The sequence below is a fragment of the Carcharhinus amblyrhynchos genome, chromosome 24 (assembly GCF_965287045.1).
Source record: "Carcharhinus amblyrhynchos chromosome 24, sCarAmb.v2.hapA, whole genome shotgun sequence".
Lineage (NCBI taxonomy): Eukaryota > Metazoa > Chordata > Chondrichthyes > Carcharhiniformes > Carcharhinidae > Carcharhinus > Carcharhinus amblyrhynchos.
Genome location: NC_137347.1, coordinates 43,713,464 through 43,727,619, shown reverse-complemented (window position 1 = coordinate 43,727,619; position 14,156 = coordinate 43,713,464). Strand labels below are relative to the sequence as shown.

At 47.0% G+C, this 14,156-nt stretch overlaps 1 protein-coding gene across 2 annotated transcripts; it reads right to left on the bottom strand.

Annotated features, from left to right (window-relative positions):
• Positions 1-1,156: 1,156 nt before the first annotated feature.
• Positions 1,157-12,372, bottom strand: LOC145357975 (CD276 antigen-like). 2 transcript variants are annotated; one of them, XM_080211617.1, is made up of 4 exons: positions 12,219-12,372; positions 4,945-5,298; positions 3,537-3,821; positions 1,157-1,554 (listed from the first exon to the last, which is right to left on the bottom strand). In XM_080211617.1, the coding sequence occupies exons 1-4, from the start codon at positions 12,232-12,234 to the stop codon at positions 1,394-1,396; spliced, it is 816 nt and encodes a 271-aa protein (XP_080067743.1). In that variant the 5' UTR covers positions 12,235-12,372; the 3' UTR covers positions 1,157-1,393. The 2 variants fall into 2 exon arrangements, with proteins under 2 accessions (XP_080067743.1, XP_080067742.1); XM_080211616.1 differs by lacking the exon at positions 12,219-12,372 and adding an exon at positions 6,883-7,096.
• Positions 12,373-14,156: the final 1,784 nt, after the last annotated feature.

Below are 14,156 nucleotides of genomic sequence, written 5' to 3'. Positions count from 1 at the left end.
ACTAAAGTTTTAACTAGACAGTGAGAATGAATGGGAAATTTTTAAAAACGTGAATTTTGTTTTTGGTGCAGGTACCTCTCGGGGTCAATCAGTACATCTGAAGGCTCGTGAGGTGCTTAACATTGCAACTGCCAGTTATTGTTTCAGCAGTCGATCAAAAAGAAAACATGGATCCTGCAATCCTCTAATCCACTGGCTTGCAAAGCATGCCAAGCCAGAGAAGATATGCCACACATAACAGGAATCACCACACACATCAAATTTAATCCATTTTCATTTATTAAAAACTTTATAAGCACAGATATTTTATTTTTCAGTTTGGTCAAATGGCTTCAGAATACGAAAATAAAATCAAGTCAGGACGATGATCCTCTGAACTTTGTAGTGCAATGTTGCTTCTTAACTAAGTTATCAGTAATTGTTTTGTATAAGATCTAGTTTTAATGGTTGAGTAGCCAGAGCAGACCATTGATTTCCGATTATGACCAGTTCCTGCCTTCTCCCCTCATACTGTCTCTCTTTTCCTAGTCTGCCTTTTGCAAGAATAGGCACCTCATTCTAGTGATTTATTCTGAGCCATGTTATTCTCCATTGTCTGTGTTCAGGTTATTAACCAAAGAGCAAAGGAGCAGAAGGCCATCGATCCCCTCAACCCTAATCCAGCAGTCAACAAAATTTTGCGTGGCCGATCAACTAACCCGGCCATCTTTGGACTGAGATGAAACCGGAGCACGGTTTGAATTTGCCAGAACAGATCAGTCCCTACAAACTGTTGATTCTATACCAAGACCGCACCTGCTATAAGAATCAGTTCCATAGTTATACCTTTTTCTTATCAGTGGACATGTTCAATTACTAATACAAGCAGTAATACATCATCAATTGTATTAGGATCTGGTGACCTCTAAGACCTCTTTGTCTCGATAATACCATTAGCTTGTACTTTTGGTCGAACAGAAGGCGGCCGATGACTTCATCATTTCTGACCTTATTTCGCCTCACTCCTCCAGCCCTAAGTTATGTGGCGTCGGGTCTTATTCATGTCTTAGGTTATGCGGAGTCAGTGTTTCTTATTTTTTTAACCAAATACTTGACCAATTTTCCCATCATGCCACTACTTCATTCGTATAACTTCATGTAAGCAGGTGAAGGCAAGAGATGTGATGCAGGTTTATTTAAACAATAAATATCTCCAAAAGCTTCTCATGCTGTACATAATGCACTGATTTGTTTACAAACATGATTTTCAAAAATTATACAATTTAAGTTAAATTTCTCCCGATCCTGCAGGAGATAATGGCATTCACATTTGGGCAGAGCTTTAAGAAGCAGTAATCCCATCTTGCTTCACAGCTACTTGGGCAGGTAATCACACATTTCTCTGAATGGTCCATCAGGAATTACAGAGTCCATTTTGAAATTCTCCTGTTATTTTACGAGGATGTTTCTTGCACACAACTGTCACCAGCGTTAAAATGATGAGAAATTCAATGACAAGGAGAGAGACTGCAACTAACCAATGAATTCTTGTATGTGCTCCAGAAGCTTCCAATTCTGTGAAAAAGGAAAATAACTGTTGGTGGCTTCAGCATTAACTTCATTTTTTTTTGTTCATAGATTAAAATACAATGAAAGATTAATCAGTTTTAAGAATTGAATTTGTGATTTTCTTTTACACTGGATAGTAAATCAGGAACAAAGGTTAACAGAATATAACACCTTTAACATTGAAAAACACCTCAAAGCAGCAAGAAAGAAAAAAGGACTTGTCGTTATATCATGTCATTCATGATTGCAAAGCACTTTACAACCAGTGAAGTACTTGAAATTCAGGTCGTTATTGTAATGCAGGAAGAACAGAAGGCAATATGTGCACAACAAGCAGATCTCCCACTCAGACAAAAGGAGCTAGTGGCGTTTGCTACCAAATAAACCTGTTGGACTTTAATCTGGTGTTGTGAGACTTCTTACAACAAGCTCCACCAGACTCAACCAAGATTGGTGCTAAGGGAGACATGAACACACAGCCATCTATCACTGATACATGGCTGATATCTGCAAAGGGAAATATTGGATGGGAAGGCACAACAATAAAATCTACATCTTTGACTAATCTAAGGGAAGTTTTAAAGGAGGAGGGATAGAAGAGAGAGTAGGGTGACAGGGAAGGAGTTTGTGAGCAGCCAGAAGTAGGGAAATGCAGTAAGCAAGTTAGGAGTAGAATTCTTAGTTTTGAAGGTTCCAAATATAAAGAGGGACAAGGCCACAAAAAGGGACTGGAAACAAGACTGAGAATTTTAAATTTGCGGCATGTGGTGATGAGGACCAGTGAGCATAGGGTGAAAGTTCATAGAATTATTGAACCACTGCAGTAGAGAAAGAGGCCATTCGTCCCATCAAGTCTGTACTGTCTCTGAAGACCATCCCACCCAGGCCCTCCCCTCTGCACATTTACCATGGCTCATCCACCTAACCTGCACATCTTTGAACTATAGAAGGAAAACCATGCAGACACAGGGGGGAATTTGCAAACTCCAAACAGACAGATGCCCAAGGCCAGAATTTAACTGGGGTCCCTGGCACCATGATGCAACAATGCTAACGACTGTGCCACTCATCAGATCTCAGAGCAGGATGGGATAAAGGATGGGAGTGTTGGAAGGGCTGAAATTTATATAGGGAGGGGGAGAGAAAGAAAGAGAGGGGGAGGGGGAGGGGGAGAGAAAGAAAGAGGGAGAGGGGGAGGGGGAGGGGGAGAGAAAGAAAGAGGGAGAGGGGGAGGGGGAGAGAAAGAAGGAAGGGGGAGGGGAGAGAAAGAAAGAGGGGGGAGGGGGAGGGGGAGAGAAAGAGAGGGGAGGGGGAGGGGGAGGGGGAGAGAAAGAAAGAGAGGGGGAGAGAAAGAAAGAGAGGGGGAGGGAGAGAGAGAAAGAGAGGGGGAGGGGGAGAGAAAGAAAGAGAGGGGGAGGGGGGAGAGAAAGAAAGTAGCCCTTCTGTAAATTCATTCTCATTTCAAATTGCTTCTGTTTCGATATCATAAGTCTAAACAGCTGCACAAGTAGATTTATTAATATTCAGCAGCTTCCAAGATCATGAAAGAACAGCTGCATGTTTGGGCTTCTTGATTTTAACAAACATTTTTCTGCTTTTAAATACCTTTGACTCTAGAGAATTGTGACGAGAATCCTGCAGTGTTTCTTGTTGTTGTCTCTCCCCCTCCCCCTCTCTCTCCTCTTTCTCTCCCCCTCCCCCTCTCTTTCTTTCCCTCCCCCTCCCCCTCTCTTTCTTTCCCTCCCCCTCCCCCTCCCCCTCTTTCTCTCCCCCTCCCCCTCTTTCTCTCTCTCCCCCTCCCCCTCTCTTTCTTTCTCTCCCCCTCCCCCTCCCACAGAAACCTGGGGGACAAACTAGAAAAACGCAGCAGGTTCCTGCATTTGACATCAATTCATTGTTCTCCATTAAGGTGTAGTAATTCAGCACTGCATTACAAGACAACATGAGCTTCAGAGTATAGAGTGTGTCGGATATACAAATGAACCTACCTTTAGAAAGACCAAATGTTTGAGAGACTGACTGGTGTAGCACATCATTCCTTAATCTAAATGTGTAGTTAGAACTTCTATTGGCATCACTGACTTCCAGAATGCTCTGCAGTGAATAGAGACCATCTCCACTTTGCTGGTATAAAGTCTCAGACAATGGAGAAATATCCTTGTTTTCTTCATTGTACCAGGAAACAGAAGCTTTGGGATAACCTTGGGATTCAAATTTGAACACTGTCCCAGAAGGTGTCAGTTGAATAAAAAAATCAGGTTCCTTGTAAAATGCTGCAGAGTAAATCCGGACAAGTCATCAGAAACAAGAAATAAACAAAATTATGCCAACTAGGGTCTCCCCCCACAAATTACTGTAATTAAATGCAATAAAAAAACTTAAATGTTCAAATGCCAAGTCCAAGTACAAATGGACCTGTGGCAGTTAGTGATCAATTTGTAAAGATGTTTAAATCACAAATTAATAAATGTAGCTATAACATTACTACAATATCCAGCAGGCTGCTGTTAGAGCGAGATTCAGTATTGAGTAGAATACTGTTCAGCAGTTTAGATTGCCACTGATGGACAATAAGATATAGCCAATCAGGGTTAAAGTCAGCTACTCATGTTCAATTGAAACTGACTTTTTTTGTGATGACAGCACCCCAGCTGAAGAAATGACCTACAACGGCTGCCTGAGCTGCATGTAACTCTTCTTGAAAATAAAGAGAGTCTCTGAGCGGCTGGCTGAGTGTGCTGTTTTTTATTGTTACCCAGTCACTCTTCAGACTCATGGGCACAAGTATCAACTTCTGATTTCACAACTACTCCCATGACTCTGGATTACCATCTTTCCAGCCAGAACTGGCAGCTTCTGAACTCAATTTGATCAATCTAGCAGCTGGGAAAATGTAAATGAATTTTAGCAAATAGGGTCTGATCATTAAATCCACAAGATTCATCACATTTCACTGGAATTCTGTCATGAGATTTAGAATACAAATTGAAGCACGTGTTTACTTTTTCCATTCCTGCTATTTTTCCCTCCCCTTATCCCCTTGCTCCTGTAGGGGTTTGAAGCTCTGCTGGGGTAAACAGTGTCACGTTCAATGGTTTAAATCATCATCATTCACATCCATAACTCTCAACATTCACCTATGATAGGTACATCAGATTAATGTCCAATTGGTAAAGTGAACAGCCAATAGGGGAGTTTCCACCTTAACAGAGACGTGGCAAGGTCGGCCAATACCCTGCTGGCACTGTTGGGAGTAGAAAGGAGCTAAACCCTTTGCCAATCCATTTTGGTCTGTACTGCTTACTTTAGACACTCAGTTAGACTCACTGGGTCATTGCAGGTGACCAAGAAGCATGATTTTGATATACAGCACAGAGAACAAAAAAAAGTAAGTACCGGCAAATATTAGTGACAGTGTGTCCTGGTCACTTCCCTTTACATTACTGACAAAGCACTTGTATTGTCCAGCATCCTCTGCTCTCACTCCTTCCAGCTTCATTGAGGCATTCCCATGTTTTAATTCCTCCAGGAATAAGCTGGTCCTCCCCAAATAACGAGAGCTTTGGTGACTCCGTTGCTCTTTTCCATAATAATAACTAAAAACAACTTCCTCGGTCTCGACTCGTTCCCAGTTGATGACCAATGCGTCCAGTGACGATTTATCCTGAGCTGTAAAGCTACATCTCAGCACTGTATACTGGCCGTAGATAGCAGTCACTGGTGTCTCTGAGGTATAAACCCTAAATTCAGCTTTGAAGAAAAATACATAAGTTAGTAAGAGAATGGAGGAGATTTATTGCCAAGATCTGTTTAAGGACAGTTAATCTGAGCATATTTAACCTTGAACACATCAAAAAAACAATCTGCAAATTATTTCTCTGTCTTCTCTCTTTTCACCCCTTCCCCTGATGGGTTGATATTTCCTCATACATTGTCTCACCGACTCACTCAACGAACGTTACAGGAACTGAACTACTGAACTGGTCAAGGTCATTGCCCAGCATCAGGACAGAACCCAAAATCCATCTTTTTAAACCTACTGTAGTCAGTGAACACCAGGCTCCCTGTTCCCTTGCAGTCCAATTCAATCTGGCCCCAGTTTAAAATTTGTTCAGCACAGACTATGCAACAAGTCTAGTATCTCCTTGTGTGCGTGCCTAGTGTCAAAGCAGGGTCTCTGCCACCCTGAGGGAGGATAGAAAGTTTGGAAATTGATGGGAATATTAAAATAAACATGGAATGCTGAGAGAGGACAAGGAGCAGATAAATAACTTCAACACATGTGACATCGAGGGTACCAAAAGCCCAAATATAAATCAATATATTAAATATTAGCTGAATAACCATGAATGTACTAACACCATTGAAGGAAACAGTAATGATTGAAATGCCTGGTGCAGAGGGATAAGAACATAAGAAATAGGAGCAGGAGTAGGCCATCTAGCCCTCTGAGCCTGCCCCGCCATTCAATAAGATCATGGCTGATCTGAAGTGGATCAGTTCCACATTCCCGCCCTCTCCCCATAACCATTAATTCCCCTATCAGAAATCTATCTACCCGTGACTTAAATATATTCAGCGAGGTAGCCTCCACCACATCAACGGTCCTAGCACTGGACTGGATAATTGGTTAAATACTGGTCTTTCAACTCTGGGATCCGCGATGAATCCAATCCAAGTTGACAATCATCATGAATTGATACCACATGGAGAGTTTGAACAGTTTCCCTCCAGATCCCACTGGCCATGAACATAGAATATAAAACTGCCCCTAAATTAGCAATCTCACTTCAAGTTTCACAGGCTGAGTAAGATCATTGGAGGGAAAATGTTAGAAGTGCTCTAGACTGATTAGATTGAAAATAGAAAATAAAATAACAAGGTGCTGGAAAAGCTCAGCAAGTCAGACAGCATCTACTTCCAGCTTGTGTGCCTTTGGTCAGAGTTCTGATCAAAGATCACTCGACCTGAAGTGTTGACTGTTTTATTCCACAAATTATTCAGAAATTCAGCAACTGGGAGTTGAAATGTTCAGCTCCCCAACACAGGCCACTCTCTCCTCAAAGTTTAACCACAACATAAAATCAGTAAAAAGCACAGAAAACGCCGAGCTCTTTCAGTAAACACACACCAGGCTGTTTGTTCTCAAAATATTTTGGTACTTATCCACCACTAGAAAAATATTTGCAGGAACTACCCACCAAAATTAGCAGACATTATTAATAAAAATGTACTTGCTCTGGGCCCTGTTGCTAATCTGGTGAAAAGGACAGTTTAAACTGTGTAGATTATTTACTAAAATATGTCAGAAAACACTTTAATTGAAAGACTTACCACGAGTTGAACTGAATACAGTCACCAGCAAAGCAGCAAGCAGGTTTGTCAAAACACTTTGATCACTTTTCATAATATTTAATCTGCAACAGATCAATTCATTCATCGGACGGGGGCACAGCCGCCACCTGTAACTCCGCTCAGTTCCACCTCTCTCAGCTCTGTTCACTCACCCAGTCTTGTGGGTCTAATATAACCTGTGTTACAAAACCGGGCGGTTCCAGAATGAGTCATTATATTGTCATGGTGATGATTCATATTTTGGTCTGTTTCTGTGTATTTTTTTTCTTTTGTTTTCTTTCTGGAGACACACGGAAATGGGAATCAATGGGAGGCCCAGGAGGAGAGACTGCCTGAGGCCTAAGGGTGGCTTGGAATATCCATGGAAATCTTTGGCCAGGAGGCTGTTGCCAAGTATCAGAGCAACAAACAGCTCCAACTACCATCAACAGTGGGCAGAAAAACTTCACTCCAAAATCCCCCATCATTCCAAACAACTGAACTATTCTTTCAGGCACCAAGCAGCACCTTTTATAGACACAGACCACACTCAGCTGACAGCAATAATTCCAGAAAAAAAAACAACAATTGAACTAATTAACCAGCACCCCCCCCCCCCCCCCCCGGAAATCTTTCGGTCGGTCTTTTGGGCGGGTCAAACAAGTAAACAAACTTAAATTGCGTTCAGACAAAGAAAAAGGGGGCAGCTCCCCAAAAGGAGGGGGAACGGCCCGAACAGAAACAAAAGGTACAAAGGAAACTTAAAACACGTCAAATCAAAATGTGATTATCGGGGTCTATAAGGCACCTCAGCCCCTGCGGTGCCCAACGGGCACGGAAGGCCTCGACGGTGCCCGCGGACACCGCGTGCTCCCTCTCCAGGGACACCCGGCCGCGAACGTAGCCGCGGTAGAGGGGCAGGCAGTCGGGACGGACGGCCCCGTCGATCGCCCGCTGCCTGGACCTGCCGATGGCGCGTTTCGCCAGGCCCAGGAGCAGGTTCACGAGGAGGTCGGCGTCCCGACCCTCCCCTCTCCACACCGGGTGTCCGTAGATCAGGAGCGTGGGACTGAAATGCAAACAGAACATCAATAAAAGGTTCTTCAGAAAATCAAAAAGGGAGTGCAATCTATAACACAAAACGTAGACGTGGTCCACGGACTCCACAAGGCCACAGAAAGAGCAGTCTCGGGAGCCCGTGAGCCAGTGAATCCGACTGTTGCACGGCACCGCCGCGTGCAGCACCCTCCACCCCAGGTCCCCGAGGTCATTGGGGGAGATCCCTCCGTAGAGGGACCTCCATCGGGGACCTCCGCCGCCCGGGGGTAACAAGGCCCGCCAAGGTGTGTCCGGGCAACGGGCGAGGGAGTGGTAGCGGAAGGTGTGCAGCAGCAGCCCGTACAGGAAACGCCTCCGCGCGCTGGAAAAGGGCACGGAGGACATTCCCGCGAGGCAGCTCGCGCTGTGGGGCACCTGACCCGGGGAGGGGGGTCTCGGCTTCGGGCCAATGTGGAATTCCGTCCAAACAGGGGAACGCTCAGACGGGATCCCACCGCACGCCCGAGCCGCCTCGAGCTGGCGTGTGCTTTCGGGGCCCAGCACGACCGTCCTAAGGTCTTGGATGGCTTTGGCCGCGCGCCGGACGGACACCCCCGCGCGCTCAGCCAGCACGCCAGGGTTCATCCAGCCCGCTCCTCCGCCGTCCAGCACGTCCCCGATCCTGGTCACCCCGGCCTCCACAGCCTCCCTCTCCGTCAGCCACCTGAAGTTATACGGCTGGAGGTGCGGATTCCTGAGCAACGGCTCTCGCACGAGGGCCGCTACTCCTGACGGGGGAGAACTGCGCCGCGAGGCGACCGCGTTCCAGACGGTGAGGAGGTCCTGGTAAAAGACGGGCAGCTCCCGCAACGAGGTCGGAACGCGCCCCAGATTGATGTGCAGGAGCTGCATGTCGTAATTGAGGCCACGCCACTGGGGGAAGAAATACGTGGCCAGGGCGCACCATCGTGGAGGAGGCTGGACGTAAAGGTCTGGAGGGTCTGGAGGCGGAAGGTCGCTATCTGTGTGCGGAGGCACACCAGACCTTGGCCGCCCTCCTCAAGCGGGAGATGCAGAACCTCGGCAGCGACCCAGTGCAGTCGATTGTCCCAGAAGAACCGCACGAGGGTTCTCTGGATATTGGCGACAAAGCCAGGGGGAGGGGTCAAAGCGACCAGCCGGTACCACAACATGGAGGCCACCAGCTGGTTTATGACCAGAACTCGCGCCCTGTAGGACAGCACTCGGAGCAGTCCTGTCCAGCGAGCCAGGCGGGCAGAGACTTTGGCCTCCAGCTCCCGCCAGTTCTCTGGCCAGGATTCCTCGGCTGGGCAGAGATGGACCCCCAGGTAGAGGAGGTGGGTCCTGCTCCAGGTGAAAGGCCTGAGCTCCTCCGCAAGGGGGTCCGTCTCCCAGGGACCGACCAGGAGTCCGGAACACTTGGCCCAGTTGATCCTGGCGGAGGAGGCGGCGGAGTACACCGCCTGGCATTCTCGCATCCTCCGCAGGTCAGCCGGGTCCGTGAACACCAGGAGCACGTCGTCGGTGTAAGCTGACAGGATCACCCCTACGTCCGGGCCGCGCAGAGTCAAACCCGACAACCTCCTCCGCAAGAGGCGCAGGAAGGGCTCCACGCACACGGAATAGAGTTGGCCGGACAAGGGGCAGCCCTGCCGTACTCCTCTCCCGAAGCGAAGGGGCGCCGTCAGCGACCCGTTAACCTTAATCAGACACTCTGCGGCAGAGTACAGTAATCGGATCCGGGCCACAAACTGCGTCCCGAACCCGAATGCCCGCAGAGTCCCGAGTAAATACTCGTGCTCCACCCTGTCGAACGCCTTCTCCTGATCTAAGGACAATGCGGCGCTGGACAGACCAGCCCTCTGGGAATGATGGATCAGGTCCCAGACCAGATGGATGTTGTCGTGGATGGAGCGGCCCGGGACCGTGTAGGACTGGTCAGGGTGGATCATGTGGTCCAGCACGGATCCGAGGCGCAAAGACAAGGCCCTGGCGAAGATTTTGTAATCGGTGCTGAGGAGGGAGACCGGGCGCCAGTTTTTCAGCAACCTGAGATCCCCCTTCTTGGGCAGCAGGGCAATGACGGCCCTGCGCCACGAGAGGGGCATCTCCCCGCTCGCAATGCTCTCCCCCAGGACCCCCGCGTAGTCGCTCCCCAGGACGTCCCAGAACGCCCTGAAGAACTCCACGGTCAGCCCGTCCATTCCCGGGGCCTTACCCCGTCCGAGGCCGTTCAGGGCGCCGGTCAGCTCGGCCAGGGTGATATCGGCCTCCAGCCGACCCACGCCCTCTGGGCTGACCTGCGGCAGGTCCTCCCACAGAACTCTGCGGGCATCCTCGCTGGACGGATCCGGAGAGAAGAGGGAGGTGTAATAATCCCGGGCGACGGCCCGGATGCCCTCCAGATCCGAGACGGGGGAACCGTCGTCGGCCAGCAGCGTAAGGAGCTGCTGACGGTCAGCCCGGCCTTTTTCCAGCGAGTAGAAGAAGGGAGAGCCGCGGTCCAGGTCCACTCGGAACTGGATCCGCGACCTCACGTACGCGCCGCGGGACCCGACCAGTTGCAGGTCCTGCAGCGCGTCCTTCTTCTCCCTGTACTCCAGACGCAGGGCCGGGTCTGTGTCGGGCCCACCGAGACGTGCCTCCAGGTCGAACAGCTCCTTCTCCAACTCCTCGAACCTGGATTTCCGCCTCCTCGTCGACCCCCTCGCCTACTCCTGACAGAAGGTACGGACGTGAGTCTTGCCCACGTCCCACCAGAGCCTCAAGGAGGGGAAGCCTCCCCGCTTCCTTGTCCAGCCGGCCCAGAATCGACGGAACGAGTCCAGGAAGCGCTCGTCCTCCAGCAGCGAGTTGTTAAAGTGCCAGTACGCGGACCCCCGCCGGACACGGGACAGGACAAAGTCCGCCCACACCAGGTGGTGGTCCGCGCTCGGCACCTGCCGCACGGAGGCCAAGTCTACCCGTGACTTAAATATATTCAGCGAGGTAGCCTCCACCACATCAATGGTCCTAGCACTGGACTGGATAATTGGTTAAATACTGGTCCTTCAACTCTGGGATCCGTGATGAATCCAATCCAAGTTGACAATCATCATGAATTGATACCACATGGAGAGTTTGAACAGTTTCCCTCCAGATCCCACTGGCCATGAACATAGAATATAAAACTGCCCCTAAATTAGCAATCTCACTTCAAGTTTCACAGGCTGAGTAAGATCATTGGAGGGAAAATGTTAGAAGTGCTCTAGACTGATTAGATTGAAAATAGAAAATAAAATAACAAGGTGCTGGAAAAGCTCAGCAAGTCAGACAGCATCTACTTCCAGCTTGCGTGCCTTTGGTCAGAGTTCTGATCAAAGATCACTCGACCTGAAGTGTTGACTGTTTTATTCCACAAATTATTCAGAAATTCAGCAACTGGGAGTTGAAATGTTCAGCTCCCCAACACAGGCCACTCTCTCCTCAAAGTTTAACCACAACATAAAATCAGTAAAAAGCACAGAAAACGCCGAGCTCTTTCAGTAAACACACACCAGGCTGTTTGTTCTCAAAATATTTTGGTACTTATCCACCACTAGAAAAATATTTGTGGGAACTACCCACCAAAATTACCAGACATTACAAATAAAAATGTACTTGCTCTGGGCCCTGTTGCTAATCTGGTGAAAAGGACAGTTTTAAACTGTGTAGATTATTTACTAAAATATGTCAGAAAACACTTTAATTGAAAGACTTACCAAGAGTTGAACTGAATACAGTCACGAGCAAAGCAGCAAGCAGGTTTGTCAAAACACTTTGATCACTTTTCATAATATTTAATCTGCAACAGATCAATTCATTCATCGGACGGGGGCACAGCCGCCACCTGTAACTCCGCTCAGCTCCACCGCTCTCAGCTCTGTTCACTCACCCAGTCTTGTGGGTCTAACGTAACCTGTGTTACAAAACCGGGCGGTTCCAGAACGAGTCATTATATCTCGTCATGATGATTCATGTGTTTGTGTGCACAGGAAATTCTCCATGGTTACTGCTTATCAAGACTGGGTGGAATGCAGTTTCCATTCTCGCCGCGGTTTATTTCTGGTTCTGTCCCAGTTTTGTTTTAAAGCGGGTGCGTTATTTTCAATGTAGATGCAGCCTCTGTGAAACATCGGACAGACTCCCAACAACATGACATAAAATCACCACAGACAGAAAATAAAAACTAGGTAATTGACAGCAGCTAATATCTGTGCAGAGAGAAACAGAGTTAATGTGTCACATTGTGTACATACCAGCTACAAGATGCATTGTAACAAGGCTCCTTAGACAGCAATCTCCAACCCCAGGACATCAGAAAGGGATCCAGGATGTGTTTAACACAGACTGCTGGAAACAAGGCATCAAAAACGTCCAAATACTTGTTACTATTTACATTTGTGTTCCGGTTACCATGAGCACGTCGCTCCTTCTCCGAGTTTCTGTGAAACGTAATGATGATATATGTTAGCATTAGCATAATGAATATTAACCCTTCACAAACCACAGCATCCAGAGAAACTGATCACTGGATTTTAAATTTCAATTCAAATTTCATCATCTACTGCATTGTGATTCGTACCCTGGTCCTCAGGACATTAGCCTGGGTCTCTGGATTACTGGTCCAGTGACAATCCTACTGTGCCACTGCCTCCCTCTTGATGTCAGGCCCGTCCCCCTGATGTTGGGGGGCAGTAACTCTCACTTCAGCTCTTTTTTTAAGGTCACTGACCATTTATCAGAATAAGGAGGAGTTTGAGATCTAACAATATTTAACCAAGGGAGCATTGGCCAATATTCACTGTAAATCCACCCAGTAAAAATGTATTTGGGGACCAGGATCTCAAACTATTGTTTACGAGGTGCAGTGACCTCCCTGCCCCAATAATGTGGACAATCTACAGTCACCTAGAAACCTAGAGGTGATCCTCCAAATCCAATGTGAAGAAAACTGGCCCAACAACTACAATGTGCCCAGTATTGTAATGCTAATCAGACAGAACAGCTTCGCTGGGCAGGACATGTCATTCTACTGCCAGACATCAGACCCACTGCTCTCTTCAGAACTTGGTCATGGTTTAGACGCCACCTGTCCTGCACATGGCAGAGTTTTCAGGTCACGCACTGGGTGTAATCGCCATCTTAGAACCCATCAAACCAGAGTGAGTGCATATCATGCTCGATCCTGTGAGACTGCCTAAGGTGAATGGATAAACTGAATCTCAGAGTAACATTGAGCGCAATTCCTCATCTCCCACTCCTTGTAAGGATACTTCCATTCTCTCAGTTTCTCTCTGTGGCATCTGTTCAGATGTGTAACTTTCTGTGCCAATGTTTCCTCAACCGAATGTTCTTACCCACACCTGCCTTCCCGCCCCATTCAACTGACACTCACATTTAACCCACACAAACCCAACCCAGTCCCACATCACATCCAACCACATTAGTTTAAAGCAAGTTCACCAACTTACACTGAATTATGGCCACACAGCAAGTTCAGCACGTGACCCAGATTTTAGAATCGACTTTTATATTTATCTGAGCCAGAAATATAAAATATCATTTCAATATTTAATGTATTTAGTTATAGAAACAGTGACCTGAGTTATATGATTTGTTTTGATTTATTATTGTTACATATGTTAGCATACAGTGAAAAGTATTGTTTCTTGCACACTACACAGACAAAGCATACCATTCATAGAGAAGGAAACAAGGGAGTGCAGAATAGGTAACAGAGCACAGGTATCAGAGCACAGGTATCAATACTCTGGGAGCACAAGTATTAATACTCTTTTTAATTCGCTTTAGTAATTCTCTGGAAGCACAGGTGAGAGTGCTCTAGGAGGACAGGTATAAATTATAATTCTCTTTTTATTTGATTTATTATTGTCACATGTATTAACATACAATGAAAAGTATTGTTTCTTGAGTGCTATATGGACAAGGCACACCGTTCATAGAGAAGGAAAGGAGAGAGTGCGGAATGTAGTGTTAGTCATAGCTAGGATGTAGAGAAAGATCAACTTAATGCAAGGTAGGTCCATTCAAAAGTTTGACAGCAGCAGGGAAGAAGCTGTTTTTGAGTCAGTCGGTACATGACCTCATCTTTTGTATCATTTTCCTAACGGGAGAAGATGGAAGAAAGAATGTCCAGGGTGCATGGGGTCCTTAATTATGCTGGCTGCTTTGCC

What these genes read in the sequence shown, in the direction of transcription:
- LOC145357975 (XM_080211616.1), bottom strand. Translation starts at nt 6,988, where the DNA reads ATGAATGAATTGATCTGTTGCAGATTAAATATTATGAAAAGTGATCAA. An exon ending in TGTATTCAGTTCAACTCGTG is followed by an intron (nt 5,299 to 6,882) that starts GTAAGTCTTTCA and finishes TTTTCTTCAAAG; the next exon opens with CTGAATTTAGGGTTTATACC. An exon ending in AACATTTGGTCTTTCTAAAG is followed by an intron (nt 1,555 to 3,536) that starts GTAGGTTCATTT and finishes CCTTTTTCACAG; the next exon opens with AATTGGAAGCTTCTGGAGCA.